This window comes from Coturnix japonica, chromosome 8 (assembly GCF_054131305.1).
Source record: "Coturnix japonica strain WE chromosome 8, WE-NBRP24, whole genome shotgun sequence".
NCBI lineage: Eukaryota > Metazoa > Chordata > Aves > Galliformes > Phasianidae > Coturnix > Coturnix japonica.
In genome coordinates this window covers 3369441-3389181 of record NC_140670.1, presented here as the reverse complement: position 1 = coordinate 3389181, position 19741 = coordinate 3369441, and the positions used below count along the sequence as shown (strand labels likewise).

Sequence of the window (19741 nt, the reverse complement as noted above, 5' to 3'; positions counted from 1 at the left end):
TGTTTCTGAGGGAATGAAAGAATATTAAGGATACTTGTGTGATCAGTGCTGGCCTTAAAGTTGTTTGGAGGCTCTGTGAAATACTTGGCAATCGTTCACACCTCTGTTGAAATCTACTGCCATTTGCCACCTTTTTGTAATGAAAGGGATAAGGATTAATATATAACATTGTTGTTTCTCTGTAGTAAGGCTGATTGCATCACCACCTGTAAATACCTAACCCATGTACTAGCTAATAAATCTAACACTTAAATGCAGTTTTCTTAGGTAACGCCTCAGCTGTCACACATGTATACATACGCATCCATTCTCTATTCTTCGAATAGGCAAGCTGTTACTGGGGGTAGTGGTGTGGATGTGGATTTGCTCATCGTAAATCTGAGACAGGCATTGCTGCAGCCAGAAGGACCCACCAGGGTAAACGAGTGATGACATGGATTTGGCTCACAGTTTCCTGACTGTCCACACATGTATGTAATTATACATTGTGGTAGTATCTGCGCGGTGGCAAATATGTTATATATATCCCAGGAAGGAGTTTGAAGGCTGCCTGAAAATAAGTGGAAGAGAAACAGCCCGTCTTGCATGAACCAGCTGAGTTGCTATTAATATTAACTATCTAAATGCATACTTAGAAAATAAGCTGTGAAGTCTCAAAGTAAGCCTTCCAGGGAAAATGAACTGAGCTGTGTTGTAGCGCATTTGTATGCTAGGTTTCTAAGTGTGAACCTTAAATAAAACAGAGTGTAAGTTATTCAACTAAGCCAAGCAGTTCCTCCAGGATTAGATTTGATTTTTCTTCATCTCAATAGATTACGCTGTTCTGGTGTTGAATGCCTTTTATTTTATGTCCAGTGACTATCAGCAATCATGGCTCTCGGTTCAGAAAACATCCAGACGTTTGCTTCATGAGGAAGTCATTTGATTAGACTGGTGACCACAACATCAAAACACTAATGTGACTGAAGTCCCACTCAGATGATCATCAGTCCATCCACAGGCCTTGCAACCTGACTAACCTTTGCAGGATCCAAATCAGTTTCATCTTGATGATTGTCAAGGGTTAGAAGCATACGGAGACAACATCAAACTGATTTAAGATGAAGCAGCTCATCACCCAGTCTCCAACTATATCAAGCTGTGGGTGCTGTTTGAGGATGAATAGACAGAATGGAGAATGTACACATTAAAGCTTACTTGGGGCTCCACCCCAACTTTGGTGGCATTTTACCTCTTCCTGCCCACCAAATACAGTGAACAGGTCTGTAGATGTGGACTCTGAACCATGTTCCCAGCTATGCTACCGGCTCTGGGCAGCTTACTTTACCTAAGCATAATATGTTGTTCTAATGCTTGTAAGGTGTTTGCTTTATTCTTGGCATCTAAGCAGGAAGAAGCAGTGAAGTTTTTGCAGCAGCAACTGTGTAGATGAGAAAGTTTCAATCTTTGCTGAGGCACCACAGCTCTTTCCTTTACTACCTGGTGGCTTTGCTGCTATCGCTGGCTGCAGTTTCTTGAGCTGTTCAGCTGTTTTGGGTATCTAATGAATGATCTGCTTTCAACAAATGATGAGTATTGCCATAATTACTTTGCACATGTAATATTTCCAGCTATGAATATTTGCTAAGCTTTAGAGCAGCCTTATGCAAAAGCTGTGAAGTAGGTAATACTCAGAAGGGAAAATCATCCATGCCGGATCCATGCTTTAGAGCAGGCATGTCCAGCCTACAGGCAGACAGCTGGTAATGTAAACTTAAAACATTATTATGTGATTTTTAGCAAAATAATACTTAGGGAATAAACATTTAACCAGGTGACATATTCTGCTTGGGAAATAAATTTCCTGATTCTGTTCCCATTGCCTTTAAACTCCATCATCATTCCTGTCCCAAATGGCACAGGTCTTAACACCTGGGGCTAGCTTTAGGTTCTGACCACATAGATTGCAGGCTGATGTGAGCCATATGTGATCTGCCTGTCAATTTGTACTAGGTCAGAGGCAGCAGTAAGTCAGCTTTCTGAGGCTTGCTGAGCAGCTCGGAGTGAAGAGGCCATTCTTTTGGGCTCTGTCAGCAGGCTCTGGGCCACTGCAGTCACAGTTCAGCCAGATTCCAGAGGCCTGCAACCTGGGAGACAATTTGGTCCTTAGATCTCAACTTCACCACGAGGCTGCTCCAGGTGGATTACATACAGCTAAACCTAAAGTCAGTCTTGATGTTTTATTCTACATTGGTACTAAGCTGCTGGGCAGGACTTCGACAAAGACAGAGGTTATCTTGCCTACGGGTGTCCTGATGGATGGTATCATCATTCCATTATGCAGCTGATGTGTGACCCTCAGGTCATCTCACTGTGACTCACATTAGCCCTAGAATCTTTGTGTCTCTATTACATAGTCTTCAGAGATGCACTTGAACAGCTAGCAGAAGATGCGTACAGCAGAATGAAAAGATTATCTAGGAAAGTATAAAAATAGGTGAACAACCAGAAGGAATACCTCATTGCTCAGAAGTGGAGAAGTTTGGAGCACGATTTTTTAGTGTGATCAGACAGAGGAGATATTTTGAATTCCTGTTCATGCCGACTTTTGTAGTGACATGAAATCATCTGTCTAAACTCTGAATCATCTTTGTGAAGTCACTACAGTTTTTTATGGTAATAATCAATAAGAACTTCCTTGCAGACTTTTATTTCAAGTGTTCTTTGGAGGGAAAACTGTCCTCTGTTGTTCTGGCTTATGGGCAGCCATGGGAGGTTTAAAGGGACAGACGTTGCTAACCCAGTGCATTTCAGAACACACTCAGAAAGCATGGGTCAGTTTCACAATGAACGCATAGAGCAAAATAACCTTGACTGTATAAAGACATCCAGCAAATAGTCTGATTCATATTCTGGAGCAATACTCCTTAGCTAAAACCAATAAATTCAGGACCTGTTGGACATCGGGTGATGTCAGAACCTTGAAGTCTAGGATGTCACATATCTAAGGCAGTCAGTCCTCTAAAACATAACCCTCTAATACCACATCCCAGTTGGTTTGTGCTGGTGTCTCTGGTCATTTTCAGTTTATTGCAACTTCTACAAGTCCCCACTGACTTGAGACTGACTTGTGGCAGAGCAGGCACTCTTGTTCTAAGTTTTCTGTTGAACAAAATGTCAGCAGGTGACAACCAGTGTTTCTTTAGAGCAGGTAACACGGTTAAAGAGTCTTATTCTAAGGCCCTTTCTTGTGAAAGCTCTGGCACTGTTACCCATTGGCCTTGTAGATGGTGTGTATGGAGGGCTGTCAGTTTAGTGTCTAACATCTTTTTCAGTACATGCTGCTTGATCTCCTATCCTGTTATCTGTGGAACCTTGTCAAGAAGTACTGTATTAAGCATGCAAATCACAGCCTCCCATTTAGCTACTTAGAAGGCTCTATCATGTCAGTCTTAAGTTCCCTTTCCCCGTGCTTTTCCATATTTTCTGGCCAGGAGCATAGAAAGATATGTGTAACTTTCCTCAGATACTTTTTTTTGTGACTTAAAGATGCAGTGCCCCTTGAAAATAAATACTTTCCCAATAATATTTTCCCAATAAAGCCCGGTTTGTGATCAGCAGAGTGCAATTAAAATTCCCTCCAAAGTAATACTTAAGTACTTACAAACACATATGGAGTCAAACTGTATTATACTGGGATTCCTTCTCAGTTCCCATTGCTCCTGTGGCCATACCACAACTTCAACCAGCCTGCCAGTAGTATAACATGAGGCTGCGTTTCCCGTCTTCAGAAGTCAGCACAACCTGTATGGCCACATCCCTACAAGTCTTTGCTCTGGGATTTCACTTCTCACAGAATCTCAACCATCACGAGTTACAGGGTTGACAGCTCTTCTGTACATCAGGCAGCCTTTTCATTCAGCGATGCCCGATGTCAAGCATTTGCTGAAGTACCAACATACACACACACAAAAATTAAGACAATAACTGCCTTCCCCACGGGAGCACTTCCTAGGCATTTGCTCCTGAAATATGTCAAGACTCTCTAAATTGACTTCTTAGGTTCACTGCACGGTTTCTCTTTCAATCACAATCTTTTGTCCTCTCTCTGCCTTAGCCGTGTATATTTTGTTACTCCTTCAATGTTTGATTTATTGGTGCAGAGACCAGCTGTGCCTGCTTAACATGAGATGTATTGTAGGAAAGCTGAAAAGGTCTGGTTTCACTAAAAACATTAGAGCTGGAAAATGCTGATTAGAAGTTGATAGATCATTTTATTTACCTGCTTTCTGTTTACCTGGATCAGTCAAACCAGTCTCTCCCAGGTGCTAACTGAATAATGTTCCACTGTAGTAAGTGTAATGGAAAAAAGAACATGATTTCAGATCATATCTCATGAATTCCATTCGCCAGATTCTAAGAGACAAAAGCCAGCAGTCTAAAATTATGTCTTGCAATTAATGAGTGCAGTGTCTGCTCCGCAACCATTGCCTTTCATCAAATATAGCCTGCTTGTTTGTATTTACTGAGCTCTTAGTTATAGTTAAATGTTGCTGTACCTGCTAACAGTGCTTAAATAGCTGTCTTAATCACTGTTTGCTACCACATAGTCATGGACTGGAAAAAAGAAACGGCCTCCTTGACATGTTCTGCTTCAGAGAAATTCCAAGGAAGATAAATTTCTCTGAATTAAAACACAGGACGCCCCACAACAAACAGGTAGTGCAGTCAGTTCAGCTGCTTAAAGTCTGTTTCTAACTTAAAAGAGAAGCTGCCCAGCTTTCAATAACAGAAAACACACATGAATGTCATCTTCCAATACGCATACGTTAGAAATAGGACAGTAACCTACTTCTGGTTATCTGCTTTAGGCATTTAAACTTCCTCTTTCCTTTCTCCCCTGGGTTCTGGTTCCTTCTCTCTAAGTTCAGGGAAGTCAGGACACAAAGGAATACTGCAATGAGCCTACAAGTTTTTACATGATTTCTGTAATTGCATGAAGATAGGTGTAATTTCACTTAAAAAGAAATATTTTCTTCTATCTGAAAACAGAAAATCTCACTAAATAAAGTGTTTTGACTTGTCGCTCTGGAAAAAAAAAGTTTTCTGTTCTACAGAGCCCTAAGGTACGGTAGGGTGGTAGTGGGTCAGGAACCTCAACCTCACATCTTGGGGTGAATCTCTATGGGACTGGCCGTGACTTAACATCCATGTCTCATTTATTGGCCATAATCGTTTTGATAACTTTCTAGCTCTTTCTAAGCTCGAACTATGATCAAATTCCATAGGGAAAGCATTAATCATGGCTTTCTTTACGTGCATGTTGGGGGGAAGTTGACTGTTTGTTTGAAGGATAAACAGATTATACTAGTATGCTTGGCATCCTGCATAATTATAATATATTGTATCTTCGTAGGCTGCAATTTTCCCTTGGAATGGTTGGTTTCAGTCATTTAAACTTTTGTGGTAACTTAAGCAGCACTCGCTGTGGCTCCACATGGTGCAATTCTTAATTTTTGTTTTAAAAACTGTTCAGGAAATGATGCACTGGAAAAGCTCGTATTTATGGAGAACAGAATCGTAGGAGAATAGAATTACAAAATCACTTTGGTTGGAAAAGATCTTAAATATCATCATCAGGCACTCAAAATGTACCTTTTCAGCCTGAGCTCGCTCCCTTTGTGCAGTGTATGTCAGATAACATGCAGCTATGTATTCTTGCATTTACAGGACTCTGTATTCAATGCACAGGATGAACAAAGAGCAGTATTATATTGGCCAAGCAATGGAGGTTACATCTTTGGGTCGGATGCTGGAAAGTTACCAGTTCCACCACTGATTGCACTGATTTCTGGGTCCTGAACTGAGACTTAAAATGCACATTGCTGACCAAATGACAAATATACGGACAGTCTTCATTCTCACATTTCCTCATGGGTGAGCTCTTGATTTCATTTTTAACCTAATGTTATTTAAATGTAGAAACTGTGTGCACGTGTAATAGGAAAATACACTCTGTTAGATTGATAGGACATAGGAGCAAATGTGTCTCCATAAACCATGGTATGAATGAAGACGTGACCTGACTGAGTGCTTTCTTTTATGGCCACGATACCATATAGTTAAAGACACACTTAAGTATGTATGCAGATCTCTTGAATTAGCTTTGGATCATATTTCTTGGTTTCTAATGATTACAATTTAGTAACGTATGGTTTAGAAAGTAAATCAGATTATGTAGATCATTTAACCCAATACAGGTTAACTTAGGGGTGAAGTCCCTTGTAAGTCCTGAATCTGATATTTTTATACTAATTCCTATAGTGATGAAATTAATTGTTATTCCATTGAATGTAATCTTCTCTTCATTAACTTTAGTGTGCCTTCACGCTTACATTCCTAACTGAATATTGGCCACGATTTTGTCGAGTCTTCCCCAGCACAATTTGATTTGATGGTTTAGCCCCACAAAACAAGAGCTAATCCTCCCCAAAACACAGGCTGTCATAGCTCTATTCTGAAGCTATGGAAGTTAATATCAGCTGGGGCCCTTGCCTACTGTTACTGTAACGTTGAGCTGCAAAGAAATTGTTATAGAAGAAGGGCTTTTCTTTTTCTTCTGGAGACAGATAATGCATAAAGGGAGCAGGGTCCAACATTTCTGCTGCAAATGCTTTCTTTTGTGAAAGACAGAATGATTTGAGAGTTCATGCCTGATTTGTGTATGCAGCGTAGTAGACAAGTGCCCTAAGTTGTAGCTGCTTTACACACAGGAGAGGTCAGGTAGATTGTAGGAGGGTTACTGCAGTTCAGTTCCTCAGCTCTGTCAGATGGTAAACAGGACTACAGTGAAGCTTGACTTCAGGTGACAAGGGAGGCATTGCTCCAATGAGAACATCATCACCCCTTGCCCTGGGCTCTGCATAAGCTCTGATGTGGATTTTGTTTGGACACAACCTGTAGGGGAGCCCATGCAGGACGCTAAGCCAGCTGCTGATATGCTTTTCCAGCCTCCTGGATCCCCCCACGATACTCCACTGGGACCAAAGGACTCTGGCAGGAACTCAGCCTGTGACTGCAGGTGGGCACTGCAGTATGTTGTGAACCTGCAGAATTTGATGGAAGAAATTTGTACTCATTTTGAACTGCTCAAGTGGAATGGGCTGCTCATGGAGGTGGTGGATTCACCAACCCTGGGGGTGTACAAGGAATGACTGGATGTTGTGTTGAGGAACATGGTTTAATGGGAGCTATTGGTAATATTGGTAATTGGAACAGTTGGACTGGATGATCTTTTAGGTCTTTTCCAACCTTGGTGATTCTATGATTCTAAGTGTTTTTTCTCTTTCACTCTAATTTACTTACATTTCATACTGATCTTTAAGCACGTGTATATTTTGAGTAGATTATTGGTTATTTTAAAAATCATTACAATTGAAACTCCTATCTGCTTTCCGGGTTTGAATTCTGCAGAGCACGCTGTGGCCATCTTTTCAAATTCACTGTGTATTATTTAAGGAAGAAACAAAACAGAAGCTGAGATTAACAAATATTTACTGGGCATTTTAGGAAGTATCTCATCTTGATCAAGCTGTTACTGTTTTTGCTAGGATTGGTAATGGAGTGTCTGATAGGGTCGTACACATACCTCAGGCTGAGTCATAAAATGTGATCTGTGACTCTGTGTTGAGAATCATCTTCTAACATTTTGATCTCTCTCCACTGCCTCACTAGGGTTGCATCTGCTAGGCAGTGAGATCAAGCTTGACTTGGCCATTGCATGGGCTGTATTTCTTTATGAATAAGCAGGCAACAGAAGTTTCACATTCCCAGGTGGCACCAAATTCTAAGAAACAGGGATGAAAAAACCCCGCTTTTTATCATTACGATTATAGCAGTTCATTATTTGCTGTAAATGGACAGGGAGAAGAGTCAAGCTTGTTTTATGTTTTGTTAGCTGGTTTTAATTTATCAGCTGCCAGTTGCAATATATTTTTCTAAGTAGTTGCACTGTAACTTCTGGAAAAGCATCTACCCCCTACTATTTAAATGCTGATGTCTATGCTCTTGTGTGTGTTCATAATGTTTCCAGACAGTTTCAAAATGTTTGTTTAAAAGCTAGAAAAATCTGGTCTTGGAAGTTCAGAAGAACTTTGTGGCTCCTACTGGTGTGTAGAGATTTATCATACCGATGTCTGTTGATACCTCAGGGAAATGAATGCCTATTGAGTAACGCAATGAATGTTGAGCCTGAGTGCCAAGGTGCTTGTGGGTTACGACTGTCGGGATGATGTTATAGTGTGGTTCCAAGTAAAAAGAGCTGTTGCAAATCAGATAATCATGAATCATCATCTATGCTGCTCTTCCAGATAGTAGCTGGGGGGTATTCCTGGGGCAACAGAATGGCAGCTGTGGCACAGCCATGCTGGCTGTGCACGCATCGACCTCGCAGTGTTGTGGGCTCTCTTGCATGGGGCAGTGTGCATTGTCACTGCCAGAGGTTGACAGCCAGTTGTAACCTCTCTTCTATAATCCTCTTGGTCTGCAGTAGTAGGGAGTCTACAAACAGGAGAGGAGTCAACTCTTTGAAAAGGTAGATAACAGCAGGAAAAGGGGAAATGTTTTTGAGTTGAGGGAGGGAAGATTTAGGTTGGGTGTCAGGGAGAAGTTGTTTACTATGACAGTGGTGAGGTGCTGGAAAAGCTGCCCAGAGAGGCTGTTGCTGCACTGTCCATCCCTGGAGGTGTTCAAGGCCAGGTTGGATGGGGCCCTGGGCAGCCTGGGCTGGTATTAGATATGGAGGTTGGCAGCCATGCCTGAGGAAGAGGGGTTGGAGCTTGGTGATCCTTGAGGTCCCTTCCAACCCAGGCCATTCTGTGGTTCAGGTTGGCAGCCCTGCCTGTGGCAGGGGAGTTGGAGCGTTGTTTAAACTTCTTGTGATCAGGACAGTTTGTGACTGTCTGCAGAAGAAAACTTTACTTTCTCTTGAAGGGAATATCTTCTTGGTTGTCTCTCCCAGATGTCGTGATGGAGAATCTATCAGCTTGGGTTTGCTGCTTTCTCCTGGTGGTGATGCTTTTTGACCATTTCATGGCACTTCTGAGTGAGCACTGCAAGGAAACATTCTGCTCTTAGCTCCTTCAGTGACCTCAGATAGACACTAATCAAGTAGCTGGTGTGGACTGCTGGGCAGTTTGAATGTCAGCTTTATGTATTAAGTGGGGAAGAAAGGAGTAGACAGAGAGTGATAAGAAAATGAAGCCCACGGGTTGTAGAAAAACATGTAAAAAAACTTGCATTAAATATGTCATACAGATAAATCTTTTGTGATTGTCAGGATCTCTTTGTGTACCATTAGCTCTGCCTCAGGAGGAATATCTATCTGGTGCCATCTTATATATAGCTTGACAGTTTGGTCACAAAGTAGAGATGCTAACAGCAGCAGTTCCGACTCTGAGACTCCGCAACAACTGACTTCAGATTGTGGGGAAAATAGTGTTTAAGTTTTGAAATGATCAAAAATCAGATGTCAATCACAGTGTTCTAGGAAGAGTTCCTTCTAAGAACATATTTTGGTGTTCATTTGGGACTGCATGAAAAGCATGAAAGGTAAAACTATCCTCAAATGTCCTTTCTTGGTGCCAACTGAGCGTGACCCCAGGCTTCTGTTGAAACTAAGAAACAGTTATCAATCAGCATTGGTTTCAGGAAGCATTATCGTATCAAGACATCTCAGGGTGCCTTTATAGAAGAAAAAAATACAATAATTTAATAGCTTAGTCTGCTGTGCCAAATGAATGACTCAAAGCAAAGCAGAAATAAATGACTATGAGCTACAGTTTCACAACTGCAGGAAAGTGTCAATTTATGTCCAGTGTATGGGAGTGACAGAAGATACCATTACAGAGCTTGAGCTTGTCTGGAGAGTTAAGGACACCTAGCTTTCTATTCCCCATTTACCAATGCTGATTTTGATTCCAGTTTTCATAAGACCTTTAGGCAACAAAACAGGTAAAGGACACAAATATGCATATTATGTCTATCTGAGCAGAAGGTCACTGCTGGAAAAGGTTGTTGGCATCAGCTTGTGCTCTACTAAACTCAAGGACAGGTGCTTCACAGTCCATGCTGGGCCTCTTTATGGCTGTGGAAACAGGGCTGGCCAGAAAGTGTTTTATGGGTATTTGAATTTTGGGTGAAGAACTCCTCCATTGTTGTTGCATGGCTTCACAAGATGCTACAGTTGGATTCTTTGGTGTTTTCAGGTCAAACTGCACTTCCTCAACACACTGTCACTTTTCCTTGGTGAAAACTTGTGTTGTATTAAAGACCACAGAGCAGAACAGCTCAGTCCAGGACAGTGACTGCTTCAGTGCTGGAGCGATGGCCATGCTGGCTGGGATGCTGAAGACACGAATATCTACTCCCTTTCTCATCCAACGTATAAATCTCTTTAACTTAAGAGCCTGGAAATCAAATGAAGAAATGATTCCGGTGACCTTACTTCTGCTCCTTGTATGATGAACACGATGGCATCTCAAACCGGTTTTAATGCACTGGATCAGAGCCTGAAGTTGGCACAGGAGTACGGCTTTGGCTTCAGTTGCTGAGATGCCAGAAGAGATTGGAAGTCCTTGAAATTCTTCCAAGAAGTCACTTTGTCCTGGCTGGAAACTGGCATTTATCAGTGCAGATGATAGTGGTGTATTTTAGATGGCATCAATATTGATTTGTATACGGTGCGAGCTTTTAAATATGATTTAAGATAAAGCTCAACTAAACGCATCGATTTAATGTTAATATTTCATATATTGCCTTCTTTGCGATAGCCCTCCCCTTGGCTTATGGAGACATCCCAAAAATGCTTCTTGGGTCCCCCTATCAGGCGGCTGTGAAAGCCCCACGAACACTTCTGCATGTGACAGTGTGCAGGAGCTGCATTCATGCTGTCCATCAGGCAGCTCCAAACGCAATGAATGTATGGCACTCACTGCTACTCATCTCGAACTCATTCTTTCCCTGCCGTGTGTCTGTACTTGAGTTACTGTTTCCCCATAGAGGAATACTGGGATACTTGATGGAGCCGAAGGAAAGTGAAAATAGCTTGCTTTCTTTTATCAGTTCTATAGGGCAGTTGCTTACATTTTGCCTGTTAGAGTGTTGTGCATTTAACTGAAGTCTGAATTAGGCTAGGAAGGATTGCCCGTTTGATTTGTAGTTAATCTATGGCAGTTCTTGCCGTGTAAAATGACAGTTTACGCTGAGTGTCATTGGCCGCGTGCGTCCCCTTGCTCGTTCCAGGGCGTTTCAAAGTGTGAAGGCTGGGAACGAGCAGAGCGGTAGCTGCCGCTCGGTGCCTCGATGCCGCCGTTCGCATCTTCCAGCAGCGCGGCCGTGGCAGGGGCGAAGAAAACATCTTCCCGGCAGGTTGGAGCGCCCGGGGCGGAGAGATGCTGCCTGGGGCCGGCTGTAGCCGAGGGGCTTTGCCGGCTGCTCCCGGCGGGGTCCTGCGGGCGGCCGGGGCCGCTGTGCGCCCGTCCCGGGGCTGTGCCTTGTCCAGGCGCGGCGCATCGGGCGCTCCGCCCGGCGCTGGCGAGCAGCGGCTTTCCGACCGCGTTTCTCAGCAAGCCGACCTGTTGTTGAAGGGTGGTTTTGTTTTGCCTTGATTTTTCTTTTCTATTTTTTTTCTTTTTCTTTTTCTTCCCGCTTGCGGTTTAAAAGCTGCGTTTGGCCGCCAAGCGGGATGCTCGCATTCCGGGTTACTTTGGTTGCCTGCCAGGTGGAGCTCATCTCGCTCAGCATCCTCCTAACAGCAAGCAAAAATTGCCTCCTCTCCCAAGGATTAATTATTCAAGGCGTTTAATGTGTTTGTGGGGGGTGGGGGGGGAGGGAGGCGTCCACTCGTATCCATCCTGGTGCCGCAGCGCCTGTCCCCGCTTTGTCTCGCACCTGGTGTGTTTGCGCGGCTCGCGGCTCTTCCTCCTTCGCAGCCTCCTCCTCCTCCCTCCGGGGGGCGGCCGGAGGAAGCGGGCCCGGCTCTCCGCCGCGGCGGCCCCGTCCCGCCCCGCACCTCGCTGCCGCCCGCGGGGATGCTCGGGGCGGGGTCCCCTCCGCGGGGGCTCCTCGGGCGGGCGGGGCGGGGGCGGCCCGGCCGCCTGGCGGGCGCGGAGGAGGGGCCGGGGGCGGCCCGAGCCGGGCGGTGTCGGTCCGGGCAGCGCGGGGGGCTCGGCGGCGGGCGTGGTGCGGCGCGGAGCGGAGCGGGTTCGCCTCTCACTTGGGCTTCTCCTTGCAGAGCACCGGGGAGACGCTGAGGGGATCGGGAGCTTCTTCCCGCTTGCGTGGTCGGGTCCGGGAGGAGCGAGGGAAGGAGCCGGCTCACAGCATCCCAACGCGGTCCGCATCCCGGCTCAGCACGTCCCGCCTCGGGCATGGGTCGGCCCTGCTGAGAGCCCCGCTGCTGCCCGGAGCGCCGGTGGCCCAGGAAGATGCGCTCGGTGCGGGGGGCGGCCGGCCTCCTGCTGCTGTGCGGGGGTGAGTACCGGGCGGGATGCCCGCCCTCGGGAGCGGTGCGCGGCTGGTGGAGCCGTGCTCGGGCCGGCTCCGGAAACCTTTCCTCAAATTGAAACGAGATAGGAATAATCCTACCGCTTTTTTTTCTTTGCTTTTTAAGACCGATAGCTAAGTTAGAACAGATGTGAGTTGCCTTGTTCTTTAAATTTATGATGTGAAGGAGAAGAATATTCAAGTATGTTCCTATGTAAGTTTTTCGGAGATGATTCCTTCTCTGATGTCCTTCTCCCGGAGCTTTATGCACCATTAAATGAAATCGGGTTTGGATTGATAAGTGACGATGACCAGAAGATGAAAAGTTATTGGCTTGTAACTTAGACGATGCTGTCCACAGATGTGAACTTTCTAAAGCAAACAGAAAATGCATTATATCCCCGTTTCCTCCATATGGCGATGTTTGCCGATGCATTTCTGATGTTTACATACGTAAATCCAAGTTGTTGTTTGCTATAGAGAACGCGGAGCAGCCCTGCGCACTACAAATGTGGTTCTGAAAAGGGGAAGCGTGAACGAGGCCAGCAGCTGGTCTAACAGTCAGGTGCAATGCAAATTCTGTACTCGGGATTCTCTCTAAAATGTCTAACGATGTGCTCCTTCCCGCTGTTGTTTCTAATTAATTACGGTAGTTCACAGCAGCTTAAACTGCCTTATGTGTGTCAAAGAGATTGCAAAGCCTCTATTTGGTGTCTTTTTCTTTCACTGTGATGAAATACTTCAAGTCGCCCTTAGTCTTTTTCCACGTTATTCCATTATTCCTATGGCCTTCTGATCTTGGTAAATACTCCCCGGGATTCAAGCCTATGTTGCCTGCAAATAAAATAGGTAGCAAATGCCAAGTCTAAATACTCATTAAAAATAAATAAGTAAACAGAGCGGATTGTATTCCCAGCCATTTCACTGTCAGGAAGAATCAGCCAGACTTGGATTGCTATCGGATCATCTATCACGCTGCTTCACTTTTCTTTTTGTGTTCATGGCAAATCCATTTCCTTTAATGTTTGTGGCAGAATTAAGAGAAATCCAGTTTAACCTCAGATCTTCAGTCTGAGGGGTTTGGTTTCTCTAATTAGAATAGCACACATTCGTTTGCTTGGAAAAGATTGCTGGTGATTTCACTGTAAGCTGGACAGATGAATTTATTCCTGTTCCTGCTGCGATGCCCCAGAACCCTGTTTGTACTGAACATAACAGATGCTTAGATCTTCCTTCTGAGCTGCTTTTCCTATGTCATCTTTTCTTTTGCTTCATTTCAATGTATCCCTTTAACTGGACTGCCGTTTGATTCTATGTGTACTAAACTAGAGACTGGGAGCGGAGCTGTCTGTGCGTCTTATGTGTACCCCAGGCAGATATCTGTTCTGTAAGTGTCAGAAGTAAGCAGATGGATATTGGTTCAGCCAGAAACCTGTTGTTAAATATAACCACAAACTGTTAACTCTTGGATTTGTCCATACCTTGGAGGGGTTTTATAGGAGTTAATTTGAGTTGGATAGACTGCCAAGTTGGTTTTCTCAAAGTACCGTTTGCTCATGCTTGCAATTACAAATATTTGTTTACTCTCTCATCTTTGACTGGTGGAGCTTCATAGCTGATTCTCCTCACTTTTTACTAAAAACAAAGGGAAAAAAGGTTATATGTATTTAGGATCACTCTTGAGCATAATGGCATTCATAGTTATTTCAAGGAGTGAATTCTTAGCATGTTAGCAGTACTGTCTGGGTGTCTGTCGCTGGTGAACGACTGTTTGAAGTTTAGATGTGTGATATTAATTCTGATTATTGGAATAAAAGCTGAGTCCACAGCAGGGTGACTAAGGTGGGTTGTTCTGTCTTGGGAGCATTAGCAAAATTCCCAGGTACAAGGAATGCCTCTTCAGAAACAGAGATCACGCACAATCGTGCGTGATGCCGCAGTGCTCCAGCAGGGTGAGGAATGCATCACTGGAACCTGAGTGGTCTGTGGTGGTATCTATCAATATCATGCTCTCTCTGGGCATTGTGAAGAATTATGGCTCTCAACTGGGTGTGTGGGTGTCCAGCTGGTTGTCTTGCCAGAGCTGTGGAGGTTGGTGGCCCTACCTGTGGTGTGGGGTTGGAGATTCGTGATCCTTGAGGTCCCTTCCAACCCGGGCCATTCTGTGATTCTGTGAGTTGTTTTGGGCCACATTTAAACTATATGATATAGTTAATTTATATAAATAACAGAGCTTCTGTTTTTTGATATATTTTATTCCCACATTAAAAACAAAGAAGAGAGCAATAAAACTAAAAGCAGTGGGTTGGACACATACATGAGGATTCCCACCCAATGTGTGGTGATGCTCGTGCACTCAGTCCCCCTTGGTACAACTTTAGTTTATCTAACCTGTCGCATTTTGGAAAACCTAAAGCTGCAGTAGTCCTTAAGACATACGCTCATAGATGACCCAAAGGTTTCTCAAGTGTGGACAAGACAGTATTTGTACGGATGAGCTGGATTAATCAATCTGATTGGTTGAACGGATGGGATCTGGTTCTTTGGCAGACCAAAGAGTGCACAGGACCATTTGTTTGAAGGCAGAAAGGATGCAGCCTTGCTGCTCCTGAACCAGAAGCCATGTGGGAGTATCCTGCAGGCACTGATAATAAAGCGAGGCAGCCAAGAAATAAGGGAAGTAAAAGGCACGTCTCCTCTCAAGTTAAGACTACTGTTGTTTCATCATTATCAATTCAAATAAATGCAGATTTGCATTATAGAACAAGCAAATGGATTTTTCAGAAGTGGCCTGTGGGAAAGACATAGAATTGTCTCATCTGGAAAGTACTTTTTGTCACTGTAGGAAATACTTTCTAGGAGGTGCTCAGTTTTCAGTAAATAAGGTTTGAAGCATTACGCCATGCGTGCTTTTTCAGTTTGAAACGGAAACATGCGTCTACATGGGAATAACAGAGATGATCCTTGAACAATAGTGCTCTTGAATATAGGCTATTGAAAAGTTTTATTGACTGTGATATGGAACCACTGATGAATGTATTTGTTCTGGTATTCATTTAAGCACAGTGTGGAATCAACTCTTACAGTGCAGCTTCACGCTGTGAGGGTTACTGTTCATGTTTTGACTGGTTGCGATTTACTACAAGTTCTGGCTCTACTCACGTGTTCAGATCAAGGGCAGGCTTTAGAAGCCAACTGTGAAAATATTGACATTCTTCGCCCCTAACTCTAGATATTTTGTGCAATGTTTGTTTTGCATGATAGAAAAAGGATGTTTTTCCTAGGAACAAAACACCAATGTGATCAACTCTGTGCTTACCTTCAGACCAAAGCAGCGCTCGTCACACCACGTGGTGGAGCACAGGCCACTGAGTTGAGGACCAGGCTGAAAACAGGCATACGTTTGTTTGTATGGTTGTTATTTTGACTGTGATCTGGCCAGACAATATGTGATATTGATTTTATTTTGTTCAGATTATAATCCTGCTCGTAGGGAAATATGGAAAGGAATCCATGTGGAGGGTTGGTTAGGGTAGTACAGTTAAGTTGTGCTTGGACTTGATGATCTTTAAGGTCTGTTCCAACCTGAGCAATTCCTTGATTCTATCTGATGAGAAAAGCAAAAGGAACTTGGTTAGATCTTAATTGTCTTGTTTAGAGAGGACATAGGAGTTACAAGGAAACGTCAACACTTGTTATTCACTTAGATAGGAAGAACAATGCTGAGAGGACTGTGGTTCTTTCTGCCTTACAGTTTTCCTCTGTCTCGCTGAAGTTCATAACCTGCAGCCTTTTCCATTTCATAAATCATAGAATTGTTTTGCTCAGGTTGGAAAAGACCTTAAAGACCATCAAGTCCAATCACAATGTAACCATGCTACCCAAACTCTAACAACTGTCTGCTCAATCACGTCCCTGAGCACCACATCCAAACAGTTTTTAAACACATCCAGGGATGGTGACTGAACCACCTTCCTGACAAGTCTATTCCAGTGTTTAACTACCCTTTCTGTAAAGAAGTTTTTCCTGATACCCAACTTAAACATTCCCTGGTGCAAGTTGGCCGTTTCCCCTCATCCTGCCTCCTGTTGCCAATGAGAAGAGAAATAGTAACTTGCTGGTTTTTGTCTGTGGTGGGGTACGTGGACTAAAATCATGCTAATAGGACTTTGTGTTGCATTTATTTCCCTACTTTCCATTGCTAGTTTTGCTGTACCACCTGTCCCTCAAGCACCTGACTTTGCCTGTCTTCTCACCATGTGTTGTAGGGTAACATTCAGCATCAGCTCAATCAGTTCTGCTAGTCCTTCTGTTTCAGTCTTGATCTTTTTGCTTTGTACGTGGGTTTTGTTACCACCATAAAGACAGCATAAAGGAAATTAATATGAAGATTATAGCAGGCTAGAATTGTAATGCTAAAACCCACATTCATTAAGCTTTGATTAACAGAGAAGATTTCTTGTAGTATTACCATATGCAGTCAGCTTGTATGACAGCGCTACTTCAGCACCTGAATACTAGATGTACATCAGTAGTATGCCAACATTCTGCTTTCCATCTGTGTTGTATTACAGTCTGCTAATTCTTTTTTTCTTTCTTTTACTGAAACAGCAGACAGGACTGGTGAGAAAACATGTTTCCTCCTCTCTCTACTGCTTTGGGCCCTGGCAGCAGGGAGAGAGTTTATTTATTTGTTGTTGTACTTGCATTCCTGGCACTGCTGCTTAGGCTGCTATGAAGGCGAGTACAAATTCTGGTCCTTTCAGTACTGGAATGGAAGTAACTTGTTTTGGAGAAACTGAATGGTTAGTAGCTCTCTCCCCTGTTACCTCACCTGTTGGCTTTGCCGTGTGATGCATAAGGCGTATTTAAAGGGTATATACTGACAGATGAAAGAAATCAATTCAAAGGAATTCATAGTTCCCATTCCTCCTGGGCTGCCTCTTTTACCATGTGAACTGGGTAAGAGCAATGTGCTGTGGTTTGGGAACAATCCATTTAATGAGAGGTCGGTGTTTTCCAGTGAGCTCTTCTGTGTGAAGGGTGGACGGAGTCTGTCTGCTGAGAAGAGCAGGTCTGCTCTGTTTGTGCATTGGCACCCTTAAGTCTTCTGGCAGAAATGGGTGTTGTTATCAGCTGATGATTGACTGGAATTGCCTCGTGTTTTTGAAATGTATCAAATTGCCCAACACTGCTTATTAGGCTCACACACTTGTATTTGTAGCGCTGCAAAACTAACCTGGATAGTGATTGCCTGAAGTGAACAAAGGTGTGTGTTGAGAGCAGGTTGCATTGGCGTTGGTATGTTCACAGTGCAGTCCAAGAGCTGATCTTAGTTCCTGCTTCATACTTTGGTTTGGCAGGAGAACATTAAAACTCACCACATCATTCAAAAAAGCTTTGGACTTGTTTATTCTCCAGATGAACTTTGTTATTTAAAACTCTCTATTATATTTTACAAAGTAAACAGCTGAAGAATGCTAGAATAAACAAAGCAATTAGCATAAGAGAAGGAGAGATTTAAGGTTTGCATTTTAGCTTGCTTAGATCAGAGCTCAAGTTCAGTTAACAGCTGTGATACAGATTTGTTGACTGTTTTACTCTCTTAGTTTTCTATTTGGTAGATGGCTACCATCAATAAGAACCTTTTCTGCATGTCATACATACAGTTGATAGCGTGTAATGTAGCCTCATGACATAATGGGGCTGGCACAGAGTGGAGGAAATAATCTGGGAAACTATACAGAATTTCTTGAGTGATGGAACATGGTGTTAGGGAAAAACAGTACCAGAGTACCTGTAGGAAGCTTTTGTTAATGGAAGGTAAGATGTAGTAAGTGAACTGAGGTGTGAATGGCCAAAGGGACATTGCTTCTTTTTAGCTCAGATGTTGTAAAAGGACCATTAAAAGATATCCACAGCCATCTTCTTCTTCAAATGTTTTATCTTTTCTCCTCACGTATGGAGAACTCAAAACCGGTTCTCATAGAACACTTCAAAAACTAGATGGATAGTATCAGGTTCCTGATATAAACACTTATCAGACACTTTATTTTAGCCAAAAAGATGTAAATCTGTTGAATTGAAAATGATCATCAGTGCTTCAAAGCGTAAGGGAAAATTGTAGCCATCGCAATCAAAAAAGGGAATTAAAAGCTTTACTGGGATAATAGTGCCAAAACCGTAGTATGACTGAATTGCTTTAAAAATCTGGCTAACTAAATCAGGTGATTGTAAAAAGAAAATGGATATGTTACTCCTTATGGTTGCCTAATGGCTTTTCAGTATATGCATTTAGAAAACTAATTAAACATTATATTTAACTGACATGGCCATGTTGCTTGTGTTGCTGTAATGGGTGTTTTTTTAGTGTCCATTACGACTTTCTTCTTAGCGAGACAAATTTCGCTCTTAGATAATAGGATTAAACCTAGTTTTTCTCCTAATTCAGAGACACTAAGTTTTCTTCTAAAAGCAATTTGATTATCTGTTCTCTTTACGTGCAAAATAGCAGAACTCGACATCAGCAGACCAGAATTACAAATAGCTCTGGAGCCCCTTGAAGACTTACTTCTCCCACTGAACGAGAGCATCCATTAGTCCTGTCAGTGCCTTCCTAAGGCTGTTTGGAGATGTGACATAGATTTCAGTGTCGGAGACACAAAGAAGTTTCTTTGCTTTTCTAAAGAGTAGGTGCATAATTGCAGGTGCCACCCCTATATGAAGAGCCAAGAATGTGGTGGCTAACAAGAATGTTGTAGAGCGGTTCTCTTTGACTCTCTTAAAAGCATACCTCTATACCGATTGTTTTGCTATAAGGTGGTCTTCCATAATCTGTTATCTAAAAGTGAGCACTGAGAAGTATTCCTGTGCAAAGAGAAAGGAAGATGTAAGAGTGGCTGGGTCTAGTGGTTGGTGAGACTGCACATAGCAGGGGGGTTGAAACAAGATGATCACTGTGGTCCTTTTCAACCCAGGCCATTTTGTGGTTCTTTGCTTCTAAGAGTATGAGTGGTTTACAGAATGTGGGTGAGAAGGACTCAATTCTGTACGTTATCATCCCTATCCTTCATCATTGTGTTCTTCAAAAGTTTCCTCTGAGGTTGAAAGTAGCTCAGCTATTTCCTGTTCCATTGCTGTGTGGAGGAAGATTCTGCTTTCCCTCTTCCTGCTGCTTTGCATGGAAGTGGGTGGGGGGGAACATTCAGATTAATGCAAA

General features: G+C 43.2%; 1 protein-coding gene across 3 annotated transcripts in view; it reads left to right on the top strand.

Moving 5' to 3' along the window:
* Positions 1–11325: 11325 nt before the first annotated feature.
* Positions 11326–19741, top strand: part of RET (ret proto-oncogene) — a 75066-nt gene continuing 66650 nt past the window's right edge. The window contains exons 1-2 of one of the 3 annotated variants that reach the window (XM_085553817.1): positions 11326–11406; positions 12272–12510. In XM_085553817.1, the coding sequence (XP_085409943.1) occupies positions 12465–12510 (46 nt within the window). In that variant the 5' untranslated portion in view covers positions 11326–11406; positions 12272–12464. Of the gene's footprint in view, positions 11407–11913; positions 11932–11996; positions 12511–19741 lie in introns of those variants that run through there. The other 2 variants (XM_085553816.1, XM_015866142.2) reach the window with 2 other exon arrangements.